Raw genomic sequence first — 14,674 nt, 5'->3', positions numbered from 1 at the left:
TAACTTCTAAGAAAAATATATAGAAAATGAAGAAAAGACATTGTGGTGGTTTTAGTTTAAATACGTCTATTTTTCTCTTCTCTTAATATAAAAAAAGTGTTTTAGTACTGGCATACAACAAAAGCTCTCCGTTGAAATAATTTTGATATATTCTTTTGGCAAGTAATATTTCACGGCAATGTAAATTAAAATGCGCTTTATGGTTGTATGTGGCCTACGAATGCCTTAGAGGGCGTGGCTTCACACGGTGTTAACCTTCAGCAACTAAACTTTTGGGATTAACTTGCAGTCCCCTTGCCCTTTTCTACCCTGTGAGCTGCTCTCCTTAGTTGACTAATTACCAGGTTCTTAATTACCCGCTGAGGTCAACAGAGACATCGAGCTTTAATGGAAGGTTACTTGTTCATAGTTCACTCTATTCGCGGTGTCTGTATTTCCTCTACTGACGATGTATCCATGAGAGTTTCTGCGCTCATTTTGACTCAGACGAGTCCAGTCCGCGAAGCCAACAGTTGCCGTCCCTATTAGCACAGCGCATTAATATGCGCTGTAACCTATATTTCCTGGAAGTGAGAATCTTGACAGAATTCTCGGTGCAAAAAGAGGCGGTAGTGTGTGCGCCTGGCAGATCATACGTATAGCAGATTCGCCACTCTCAAGGGAAAAGTTAAGTATATCTTAGTTTAACCAGACCACTGAGCTGGTTAACAGCTCTCCTAGGGCTGAAATCATTCTTTTCCTCCTCGCACGAGAGAGGCGAAGTGGTCCGTTTGACGACTGGTAACTGAGATGAAAAGGATATCTCATGACGAGGAATGACTGAGATGGGAATGATCTTTTTATCGAGGCAGTTAACGAACCTTGAGAGGTCGTTCAGTGCACACTCTGCTTCCCTTCCTGAGCCAGGGCTGAAGAAGCGCCTCGGTTGCGTAACTTGATCTCAAAAGGCCGTGACAAGCGTCGTAGCTTAAGTCCCTGTGTAATCGGCCCTCCAGCTGGCCCGGCTTAACGGTAAATATGGTTCGCTGTGGCTGAATCTGTCATTCTGATGCAAATGCTGGAGTGGCCGGGTTTGTTTTCCCGTCTACGTGCTGGCCAATTTAGCCATGAAATAAAGACCCCAATAAAACAAAACATAATCACTGTTACGTTTTAATAAAGCTCTTCATTCTAGCACTTTATCCGCCCCATCTAAGCTTTCTCCATCACACGCGCATTTTCCCTCCTCAAAAACCCAAAGACACATTTTATACCATCTTAAAGTCCTCTGGTCTCTCCACTTGACCAAACCGCTCGAGATATTCGTATCCTTCATTTCACTATGCTATCTTTTCCAGCTCATCTTTTTCGAAGGACTACAGTCACCATTATCACAAATATGAGGCGTCATCAGGTCATATTTTTAAAGTTCGCTTCAGAGTTGACTCCCCCGCCCCCTTTGTACACAAACTGCTTATTTCCAAACACACACACATACCTGTATATATATATATATATATATATATATATATATATATATATATATATATATATATATATATATATATATATATATATATATATATGCATACCTACTATTGTGTTCTTTTGTCTCAGAATATCAAAGAGGCGAATTCCCTTTAAATCCTAATAATTTATTTTTGTGGTACGAGGAAGAAGTTAACCGGACGCTGCCGCCCCCTCGTACAGTAACGGAACTACTCCCCGACGGGGCTTGGCATCCGCTAGTGGTCATCCATCGGTTTAGAGGCCAGATTCAGCACTGAACTCCTCAGGGACCGGCAGCGTTGCGAAAGTTGTACTGTCATCAGCCGTAGAAATACACTTGAATGTATGCATACATGTATGTGTTACGTATAGCTTAGCATCTATAATGAATGATTTCACAGGAATGATAAAGTTTGAATGGACGTTCATGGGAGAAACAGCACTGAAGCCCTGATGTAAATGAAAGTGAAAAATGGAAAAGTATATGGTAAGAAACCTTTTCAGGAAGAAAACTGGATTTCTTAATCAGGAGGCACAACTTCCCTGACCCATTTCAGGTGGGAAAGCTTCCTCCCGAAGTGGCTCAGAGGAAAAACAACATCCCACACGAGTGTGGGTGTTGTTCGCCTTGGAGTGATCCCCTGTTGCTGAATGAGGTCGTCTCCTAAGGTGAACGACCCAAGACTTCAGACAATCCTGTTCGATGATGCATCACGAATCTGAAGCATTGCATACAACACAGGACCATCATTTATATGGACTATATTTAGCCACAGATCCTTGTAAGCTCTGGCTTGAACAGTGAGGATTGTAATATATATATATATATATATATATATATATATATATATATATATATATATATATATATATATATATATATATATATATATAAACTATATATATATAAAACTGTATGTATATATACACGTATACAAGTATAGATATACATACATACATACATACATGTATATATATATGTATATAATTTACATGATATGTATATTATATATACCTATGTATAAAAAAAAATATATATATATATATATATATATATATATATATATATATATATATATATATATATATATATATATATATATTATTTCAATACACTGGAAGCTTTGGCAGAGTAGGCATAGATGCCACAAGTGCATTAGCACTTGAAAGAATAAGAGAAAGGACCGTGCCATTAGGCGTTTGGCACAGACTTTCTTTTATTTTTTCTTATGAAGTGTTAATGCACTTCTGGCATCTGTAAATCTCTGGCAACCATTATATAATTTCTGCTACTTTTTCTTATCTTGAGCTATTTCATTAATGTGTTCTTCAATCGAGAGCTTTTTCACCCATTAATATAATGGTATCTTCAGGGTTATATTAGATATAAAATGGAACTACCCTCAAATATATAAATGAGTACAGACAGTAAAACTTGATTCTAAAATGAAAATTAACACAAATTTCAATGTTCAGAAAGAGTGAAGATTAGCAGTTTTTACATGCTAGTATGATTTTCCATGGATCCTCTGGGGCCTGCTGTCATTTGTTATCAAGACTAGTCCACTATTCTGGTCCCAGATTCGTTCGTTGGATCCCCTTCGGTTGGCGATGTTTCTCATCACAAGACCAGCTATCAAAGTTAGGCTTATCCAAAACAACAGGATTAAGTCATTATATAAAAACACATACACAAGCGCACACACAGACACACATAAACATACATACATCATAAACACACGCACACACACACATAATATATATATACATACATACTGTATGCAGCTACGTTCCAAACTTGCACAAGCAAAAACACACGCATGCACACTGAGTATTCATGGAGAGGCCTATGAAAATTGTTAATCATTTTCTAAACAGTAAAGTTTGCAGTAAGTTTTCAAATTTTCAGATTTCATTTTCCTCCTTTTTGCTGATAATTTTTGGCTGACCTCTGCCATATATGTACTACAATATGAATCTATATCAGCCTTGAAGACGACCATGACTGGTCGAAAGAGATGTCGGTTAAGGAATGAGTAAATATATCAGTATTGTGGTGGTTCTGTTTATCTTTCCTGAGGAATGGAAAAGCTCCCGAGATATCTGGAATTTTGCTCGTGGTGCTTGAAGAACATGAAGAAGAGACCGTGCTTGAATATATATATATATATATATATATATATATATATATATATATATATATATATATATATATATATATATATATATATATATATATACATATGTATAGTGTGTGCATGTGTGTATGTAAATATATATACATACACACATGTATATATATATATTTTTTTTTATATATATGTGTGTGTGACCTATGTGGAGGAATTACCAACGTCCTGGACTCTCACTTGAAAGGGCGGGGTTCCATCCCGATGTGAGTCAGAAATTTTTTCCTGTGGGACACGTTCTCATGTGTTCACCATATATATAAATATTTATATATATATATGCATATATTAACTTTATCACGTACACAATTGTTCTGTGCATTAGTAGAATTACTAACAGGACATCATTCAAACTGGATGGTTTCTGAATTAATACTCCATTAGATACCATCCAGTTTGAATGAGGTCCTGTTAGTAATATATATATCCTATTATATATATATATATATATATATATATATATATATATATATATATATATATATATATATATATATATATATATATATATATATATATATATATATATATATAATATATATGTATATATAAATATAAAGTTTGTGTACATATGTAAATAAATCAGCGCTCAGCTGTTTACTTTAGTAAGCATTGTAGACAGAAAAACGAGGGAGTTACCACGACCTGAAAATGTCCGTCAAAAGTGAATCCGGAAAGAAACCTGCAGCTGCTCGCCGTGCCATCCGAGAGCGAAGTCTTCAGCGCACCTAGCACTAACAAGCAGCCTGAAAAACTTCTCCCACTCAATTTCATTTTTCCCAAGATGTGGAATAAAGTTCTCGGCCACAAGTTTCCAGTTATCAAACCACTTCCTGAACTCAATCCCACGGTACTTATTTTATTCACATTAACTTCAAGCATTCCAGAACTACCATCTAAAACTATATTTGCTCTTTTGTCTATACAGTACTTGCTCTCACATGAAATGGCTTACCCACATTTCACTTATTTCTGCCATCATATTTAGCCTAGGTCACACTCTCCTCCCTAAATACTTATCACAATGGCTGCCTTCAGATACAAATTCCAATTTACAAGTTACTCCAGTCACAGCTTTCTTGACTCTCCTGGGTTGTCCCCTTCACAAGGGGCAATGGCAGTGTCACGTTGGGACGGCTGGAAACTTTCAGTAGTACTCTCCGGCAACCTTGGGTTTCATGTCTCTAAGAAGCAGCAACTTCTTTACAGTTATCCACTCACTCAGGGACCAAACCCAGGTCTCTCAAATGAAGGGCCAGGGCTCTACCAGTTGACCCACGCAAGTCATAAAAGAAGTTGGATGCCAAGTACCTCTGTACCTGAGGGTTTTCCTGGGCACGCTGCCGCCTAACATACAAGCGAATTTTACCCAACTTCCTGGCCTACCAGCGAGTCATTTGGTAGCATTATTTTCGAACACATGCGTACGCATTTCAGGAACAGGTACAGAAGGACTTAGGTTCCTCCTTCTTTTAAGCTTGTTTGGGTCAACTGGGAACCACTTAGCCTGTCATTTGAGAGACCGGGGTTCAGTCCCAATGTGATTCAGAAATTTATATCTGTGAAACACGGGCTCAAATGTTCGTTATTTAGATATGTGTGTGTATATGTATGTATATATATATATATAAATATATGTACATATACATATATATACACACACATAACATATATATAAATATATCCATATATATATATATATATATATATATATATATATATATATATATATATATATATATATATATATATATATATATATATATATATATAATATACTCCATTCATGTAGAGACTGAATGATAATTATTTCTGAAAGAAATCATAGTCAGACATTCTCGTCCACCACAGTTGGGTGATATTTGAGATAATTTCCGAACGCCTGTTAAGCCTAGATTCTGTTTCCTCATTCAGATATTGAGGCTAGGCGCAGAATGAAGTGATATGCCACGTCGATGAAAAGGAGTTAAACCAATCTTCTAAATGTATTTCGTTACTCCCCCGTTCATTAATTTGGCCAAGTGCTGTGTGGTCGATGAATATACTACTTTCTTGCTCTTTATTTCCTGAAATATAGTAATTTCTAGCGAAAAGACTTATATAAAGTTAAAAGGAATAAAACATTAATGACTGCAAGTACAGTGATCTCTAACGAAAGACATGATCTTTCCCATTTAAGATGTGACAGTTCACTTTTTATTTAAAACAAAATCACTTAATGAAATCGGCAAATAAAATAACCTGTTTAGGCCAGAGTATGCTTCCAGTTCTTAGGCTGCTTAGGAAATTTCTGAAAGGCCTTTCATGAAAAATAGTTTTTCCCAGCAAACTTCTAGTTTTAATCACAATAAGGTCCGTGGAATAGACGTCAAAATGCCAAAAGGCCTAGGGAAAGAAGGAAAAGGGAAGAAGAGAAGAAAAGTCTGGGAAAAAACAGCCTCTTGATCTGGCTCGATCCTCTGCTGGATCAATGTCGGGAAATGTATGACGATGTATCATGCGAACGCTGGAACTAAGCTGGCTTGTATCGAGTCCAATCTGGAATCATCTTTTCAGAGAGAACACCAATGCGTTTGCAAACATCTCAAACAGATTACCAGGTAACTGGTAGTTCTGCTAGAGATTTCTGAACTGACGACAGCTTAAAATGGTTTAATTGATGTTCTACACTCAAAACCACTTTCGAACGTAATATAATCTAATTTATTATTTAACAATATATGAAGAAATAACTACACACTGACATATTTCATTATAAATATTACAGTAGTGACAAAAGAAAGGTTTAGGTTTATGATCGAAACAAGGGATCATATTTAATTCAATGATTTAAGTGCAGCTCAGTGCCCTAATGTTTGGAATACTCATAAGGCAAAGAAGGAGCATAATGTTTGTGGTTACAGTGACAACAAATAGATGAAGGTTTTCCATCCATTACTCTTTTTATTCCTCTACATGATTTTTCTTTTCCATTTTCTCTCCTATGCACTTAGACTGGTGTCTCCATCTCGGTTAGAGTAGCAATTGTCTCTACTGCCTCATCCGAATTCAGATTTTACCATTTGTACCTATGTTAGGGTGTGTCCAATTTAAGGATGATATACGTTAAGAAAAGTTGTGATTATCATCAATTTCAATCAAGTCATTAGAACAAGAAGCAAATATGATAATGAAACAAAGATTCGAGACAAATAATATTACTTTATTGAATGTCCAAAACATGTATTCAAAAGTAAAAAAAAAAAAACTGACGTAGACTTGCCTTTATAAAAGTAAAAGTTGCTTATTTTACGCCTTTTTAAAAATATTCTCCTTAATAGGGCTGCAGCAAAATGAAACGATATTTGTGCAACATCACTCGTACCCTGAGCGCACTGACAGCGGTAACGTGAAAGCAGCCCATCCATCCTACTTTCTTCAATAGGATTGCTTTACTGAGTCCTTTTCCCCTTTGCAGCATTTCATGGAGCGTGAGCGAGGCAAGGTCGTCGTCTACGTCACGACACTCGGCATCATCCGGGACACTTACGAACGATGCTTGAGGATCCGGAAGATCTTGTGGACGCTGCTGGTGCGCTTCGAGGAGAGGGACGTCTTCATGGCCAGAGACACACAGATCCAGCTGCTGGACAGACTCCACGCCAGAGGGATCACTGTGCCCCATGTGTTCCTCGAGGGACAGTACCTTGGGGTAAGCTAGAGGCCCCGGATATAAAAACCACTTTAACATTGCAATTCTCTCAGTAGGTTGTCGCTTTTATTTCTATAAAGAACTAAATAGAATGGAAATTTAGGGTTATATGTCTATGTATATGTATATATATATGTGTGTATATATATATATATATATATAATACATGTACATTATGTATATATATATATATATATATATATATATATATATATATATATATATATATATATATATATATGCATATACACACACACACACATATATATATATATGCATATATATATGGCCTGTTAACTTTTCTGAAATTGATATTGACAGTTAGTTAAAGACTTACAACAAATTCAGAGTTTTGTTGTTTTATGGCCTTGTTGCCAAGCATGATTTCTGACGTTCCCGAAAAAAGACTCCATGACACGTTGGTCGGTTCTTGCTGACTCCCCATGTGCTCCGATATCCGGGTCTTCAAGCGACATCGACTTTTACCAACACAAAAGGCAACACAGTCACCATGACTGTTTATCAACAGTTACCGAGCATAAACAGAATGGGATGGGAAAACTTCTGAAAAGCCTAATTGAATTCTTACTTTATCAACTTTAATAATACAAAATTTGCAGGTATATATAATCTTAGGTGTGAAAGGAGCTGTATGTTCTTTGAAAATGAAAATCTTACCAAGTTATTTTCTGATGCTTGCGGTATAATATTTCTTTTGTGATCATTTCCTCCGCAATATGGAAATCATTTCAGCGTATCTTATAATTCCTCACAGCCAAACAACAAATTAGGTTTCGTTTGCAAGAATATAAACAGATGACTCGCAATTCGTAATAAAAGTATTGAAGCAGGGAAAGGTTCCCTTTCTAAAAACATCCGTCTGGAATGAATTACCAACTCATGATACGCTCACTTCTCACAACGGAAGCGGGAAATCGTTTTTGTTTCTACGAAGAGAGTCTCTTCTTTAGCCTACAAGAAGTGTCACACTTTGGTCTTACATCAAGTCATATGTTTTGGTAATAGCACATCTGAACTCTCTCTCTCTCTCTCTCTCTCTCTCTCTCTCTCTCTCCACACACAGACACACATACACACACACAGACACACACACACACACACACACACACATATATATATATATATATATATATATATATATATATATATATATATATTATTTGTATATATAAATATATATATGTGTGTGCTTGTGTATACTGTATATATATATATATATATATATATATATATATATATATATATATATATATATATATATATACATATACATATACTCATATTTCTCGTATTAGGCTTCAATAAGGCGGGATGTTTTAGATTCCAGATTCTAAATATATGAACCTTCTAGCCTTATTTAAGCTTAATAAGAGTAGTATGGATATATATATATATATATATATATATATATATATATATATATATATATATATATATATATACAGTGAAGTTGCTACTTTCTGAAATACATACACACATACATATATATGTGTGTGTATGTATGTATATGTATGTATGTATGTATCTATGTATATATGCATGCACATGTGTATGTATGTTGAAAATGTATGCGAGTGTGCTTATTTGTACAATAAATCTTTGTAGGTAGCATTCGATGCCAAAAACTAGATTAATAAAAATTAGATTTCTTGTGTCACAGGCACTGGGACCTGCCCCACAGGCTGTCGGCCTAAGAAACAGGAGATCAGCGCCTGCCCTATGAGCCTATAGAGGCCAAGGAGGACTTTAACTTTAACTTAACTCGTTGCTTTAATTTTTACATCCTGTTTTTCTAATGTTGCCTACTCTATTCAATGGAAAAGAAGTCTTTCAATTGTCAGATCAAACCTTGAATGAGTTTTTCATATTCTCTGTATGGAAAGAAGATTCTGTGCTAATCATAGCTCATCCTTTTCAATATAAATATAAGGAACCTTTGGAATGTGCGTATGTAAATATCAAGATGTACGCCATAGAAAGAATGAAGAAGTGTAATTCCCGTCAAAGGAAAATCGGACTCGCAAATGTTCTTTGAGGTGCGGAAGGCCACAAAGTATCCAGCACAGTTCGTGTGGTCTGTCTGTTGTGTCCTTTTGGGATGATCGTTTAGCACGTGAGGATGATAATCATCAGCAGAGGAGGGTGGAGTGTACGGAATCAGTTTTTTCACGCCATCCCTTCTCTGTGGCATGTCATGTTTCAAGACCCGAAGTGCTGTAGGTAACGGGTGCTGATTTCCCTAATGGACATCTCTATGATTGCCGTCTTGCAGCGGCAGCAACAAGAACGTCGTTCAGATTAACGGTGGGCAAAGTGCCTTCATGCAATTTATAACGAATAACGAGAATAACGAGAGAGGTAATTGGTAGACTGAGCGAGAATATCCCGCAAAGATTTAGACTGGCATGAAAAAACAATCACGAATTTCCGAAAGCTATGAGAGCAAGAACTTTGTATCTGGCCGCCTAGCGGTGTCGCCTTCAACTTTTTCGTCTCCATCCCGACTGAAGGAAACTTCCAGGAGGATAAATGACGCTGTCGTTGTGACCTTTGTATAACAGGATTTCGTTAGTCACTACAAAAGCATCACTTTCGGTGAATAAAGAAACGTCTCTCAAGGAACCAAAAATGACGGAAGAGAAAGTGACGCTGATTGACGTACATTTGGGCTCCTGTGATATCACACGGGTAGGTATTAAGCTTCGGAATTTTTCCTTTCCTCTGTGTCTTTTTACTTTCCTTTTCCTTTGGTGGTTTCTCTAAAGGTCTTGCGTCAGTAGAAAGATATAAGTTTGTCATCCCATCGGCCTCTGCATAAAAAAATGACTGGTGAGTCCTGTCTATGTCTTGACAGATTGATTGCCCAGACTTTCCACGGAAGAGAATAGATCATACATAAGTATTTTTTTTTTGGTGCCAGTGACTTTTGAAATTAAAATGCCAGCATATTTATCACACCTTTAATTATGTTCATTATTGGAATTACAGAGTGTTCGAGGTCTAACACCGGAGTCATATGACATATTTCTCTCATTCATCAGTTCACGGTGGAAAAAATTAATGACATTTTATATTCGGCATTCGACTTGAATTACAGAATAGCTTCTCGAGCTAACTCTCCTATGGAGTCCTCCCTATCCAGAATTGTCCTACGGTTCTGTCACCCTCACTGGCGCTGACAGCACAGAAGCCTAGCCTAACATTGAAACTGTTGCCCCATTCTGGTCCCACGTAACGGTTTCGCCAGAAATTTGACTAAGAAAACAGTTGTTCCAGCCTTTTGAAAGTCCAGCAACGGAATCTCGTGTATTGTTATAAGAACTGGTGCTGTCATACCGCTAGGCTGCTCTTCTCAGTTAAGGAACCGTTCTCGAGTCACATTATTCATGAAGCAAGAAATGCTAAAAGAAAATAAAGAAAACTCACTTCTGGTCAGACAAGCGAAGCGCCCCGGGAATAAATAGTGTCAACAACTTGAGGGTGAGTGGTGGGTGGCGTTTCCTGCAATTTTGACGTGTAATATTGTTTGCTTGCGTTCGCATTGTTGGTTCCAGGGACTTATCGCAAAATAGGCTTTCTCATAAAAACAAGTAAAAGTGAAGGTAACGCTCTACTTGCCAAGAATTGTATAGGCAGACGTGATGAGAATGGTCAGTTCTACTTCACTAAAGCTTGTTTGTAGTAGTCGACGAAAAAGTCTATTGATAATTTCCTTAACGGAAATTGGTCATTTCGGATTGTACGGTTCAGTGTCTGCCTCTTTCCCGCTATTGCAAGCTTTGGAATTTTCACCCTTCGTCTGTTTTCATAGCTGATAACCTTTCTTCATTCAAGAGGCAGTTGAATCGCATCCTTAGGGATGAAGCCACAGCCTTCTTCCTGCCCTCGCCTGTTTTATTAATTAGTTAATTAACTAATTAATTTTTTCGAAGCTCCTGAGGTATATGTGATAGTAAGTTGACTCCCATTGGCCTTTGCTCAAGCATGAAATGAAAGGAATGCATTTTAAGAATGAAAGAGAAAAATCATATTTGAAAAACCTCGGTCTAAACGTCAATTATTTCCTTTCTGAATTAATTTAGTGGCTAAAATCTGCTGACCCCTTTCATTTGAAGTGGATCTGAGAAGCTTCCTTGTGGCTCTGGTGCTGAATGGCGCGCGCTGTCTGTGTCCCATAACTGAAGGGATTTGCTCAGTCAGTGCTGATTCCTTTGTCATTATTCTAAATATTCTCACTAGTGGATAGAGAGAATAACCTTATAATTAGCAATTTTGCAATATGCTCTTGTCTGCTACTACATACTTTATTGGCTCTTTTGACCGCTAATATGGGGAAACGTAAGATTGAAACCCTCGTTTTCCGGGAACTCAATTGTCTGGTTGTCTTAGTCACTTCTTTTCCCAGTTTTGAGCATAATACTTATGCACTCTACAGATACTCAATTTTGCTCATCAGATTTCAAATAGATATATACAAATGTACATTTGTATATTCTTTGTGCAAAATTTCGTATCCTTGCTTATTACATTCGAAATAATTCCTTTCCATATCAGTATAAAGTCTGATTTACAAAAGCTGATGTTCTTCCAACTCCTGTACATAGAAGATATCTTAAAGAACTGTATTTTGCGAGACAATCTGATGAGAAGCGAAAGTGTATTACTCAAAAAGATGTCATTTGTTGTTCTTGTTAGAAACAGCATCTACTGTTAACTCTCCTGTTGTAAACTTATCGCCAAAGGGGGAGATATGGACTGCTTCCGAATTAAGGAAGCGTCACTACAACAATAGATACGACGGGGAGAAGGTTTTGTTTTTAGAATATGGCAACACTTTCAAAGGAAAATATCTCTTAAAAGACATTCGTGCAAACCGACAGATACATTCATTCATTATTATTATTATTATGAAGTTCATTGACGTTATTCAGATACATTCGAGTGAAACAGAAACCAACAAATGTAAGAACTTAGCTTCATGAAGTTCAGTTATGCGTCAATATTATCTCTGTGGCTCAGCATGTCACTAGTAGCGTGAGTGCTGTGATTTTCTATCCTTCGTGAGTTCATTCCATAACAATGACATTTCAAAGGTATATGGGTAATATATCTTCAGTTCCAAATGAACGTAAACAAAAACTGCCTATGGTAACGGAGAATTCTTTTTCAGGACGCGGAGGTGATCGAGCGCCTCAACGAGTGTGGGGAACTGAGGAGACTTCTGCAGCCCTACAGGGTAAGAAAGGGTGGGACGCCTTTCTCTCTCTCTCTCTCTCTCTCTCTCTCTCTCTCTCTCTCTCTCTCTCTCTCTCTCTCTCATGATTGCGATTATCTTTTGGTTTAGAAAGAACAAAAAAAATGAGAAAATACAATATAAATATAAACGAGAATACTGTAGCATCAAATATAAATAACAAGGAAGGAGAGTGTGTGTGTTACTGTACTTGGACTTCGATGTAAACATACCTGAGTTATTCTCTCTCTCTCTCTCTCTCTCTCTCTCTCTCTCTCTCTCTCTCTCTCTCTCTCTCTCTCTTCATTTATTCCAAATAACATTTTCCCTTACAAAGCAAAGGCCTTTGGTGTATCTAAGTAGTAAATGGGAGTGCTCATCTCTTTATTTTCTTTTTTTTCTCTCTCCATCCTTAGCTGTCTCTTCTCTCTCACCTTGACAAAGCTACTGCTCTTTACTATCCTACCCATGTTAAATTAAGCTCATTTACAGGTCACCCTTACATTCATATGCAATTAGATGTAAACACTAAATTATCCTTGGTGTACCATGAAGATAAATGACATAAAGCACTCATGTGAGTTTTCAGAATTTCTTGAGAACTCTTTCATCATGGTCTGTTTTTTTCAGGATGAATGAAAGGATGATGAACAAAAGTTATTGTTTTTTTCTTTGTAGATCCAAGCGAAATCTTAAGCCTTTAATTGCTGTAAGACGCAAATGCGCAGCTGATTTTATTTATTTAATAATTCTTTATTCCTTATCAGTGATGCCTATTTTTTCTTTAATTCTTAAACATTGCACCTAATTTTAGACATTCTATTTATTGTAACCTAAAACGTAAAATATAATTCTGTTTCTTTTCGCTTCTATTCTATTTTTTTCCTAAAATACATAAAGTAGAAGTTTGCTCTGTAAGTTCACGGCTTTTTGGCTTACTCAGCAACGACAATAATAAAAAAAATATGCCCCCTAAAGTCTATTAGATTGCTGTCATCATTATTCTTCTGTCCCCTTTTTCGTTGCTGCACAGAGCTTTGCAGCACTTCATCTTTAGAGCCGTTAACCTGACGTGTCATCTCCTTTGCAGAAGGCATCGACGAACTCGTTCTGCAATTCCTGCGGAGGCTTCCGACTGCTGCCCTGCTCGGCGTGCAACGGCTCCAAGAAATCTGTCCACCGCAACGACTTCACCCTGGAATTCGTCGCCCTCAAGTGCTCCAGCTGCGACGAATCGGGTCTCGTGAAGTGCCTGGATTGCGCCGAATACAAGGAGGAACAAGACGAGCACGCGCCTCTCTGAAAACGCCTTCAGCAGAAGGATAAATCTGACTGTGAAAGTTCCTCTCGTGGTCGCATTCATTTCCCGAATAGTACTTTGAGTACTGGATGTGATGTGATTTTGTTCTGTTAGAGTAAAAAAAAAAAAAAAAAAAAAGTTGCAATAGAGAATTTATTCGTGAGGCAGAGTCAAGCTGGTCGTTCTGTGAATCATTAAGAAAATGTTATTAGAAGACAAATATTTTCAGTTCCGACAGCGTCAAAATTCGCAATGTTTTTAGCCTCGTACTCATAACTCATTTGCAAAGTTCTTAAATTCAAGAGAGACTGGAAGTCGGTTATAGAATACGTCCAGCATGAAAATGCATTATTCTCTCTCTTTCTCTCTCTCACTGTCGCTTCTCACGCTCCAGATGAACATTTTTAGAGACTTAAGAAAGAAGGAAGTGGAGCGAATGACCACTTGTCCAAAGGACGACACGGAAAGAGAAACAGAAAGAAAGGCTTCACTGTCCCAAACTGATGTGATGACAGATGTGATATATAATATATATATGTATGTATGTTATCATTACTATAGTAACTTATACATCGATGTTTGTGCGTGTGTTCCCTGAGCTTTGATAAGGTTTTACTGAGTTTAACTTTAGAAAGCAGTGATCGTCATGTTGATATATATATATATATATATATATATATATATATATATATATATATATATATATATATATATATATATATATATATATATATGTATATATGAATATATAT

General features: G+C 36.8%; 1 protein-coding gene across 1 annotated transcript in view; it reads left to right on the top strand.

The window, feature by feature from the left end:
- Positions 1-14,080, top strand: part of LOC136825248 (uncharacterized) — a 75,489-nt gene extending 61,409 nt beyond the window's left edge. The window contains exons 2-4 of the mRNA XM_067081287.1: positions 7,135-7,368; positions 12,560-12,625; positions 13,713-14,080. Coding sequence (XP_066937388.1) covers positions 7,135-7,368; positions 12,560-12,625; positions 13,713-13,925 — 513 coding nt within the window. The 3' untranslated portion in view covers positions 13,926-14,080. The remainder of the gene's footprint in view (positions 1-7,134; positions 7,369-12,559; positions 12,626-13,712) is intronic.
- Positions 14,081-14,674: the final 594 nt, after the last annotated feature.

This window comes from Macrobrachium rosenbergii, chromosome 37 (genome assembly GCF_040412425.1).
Source record: "Macrobrachium rosenbergii isolate ZJJX-2024 chromosome 37, ASM4041242v1, whole genome shotgun sequence".
Lineage (NCBI taxonomy): Eukaryota > Metazoa > Arthropoda > Malacostraca > Decapoda > Palaemonidae > Macrobrachium > Macrobrachium rosenbergii.
The sequence above is the reverse complement of the archived record's forward strand: the minus strand, read 5'-3'. Positions and strand labels throughout refer to the sequence as shown.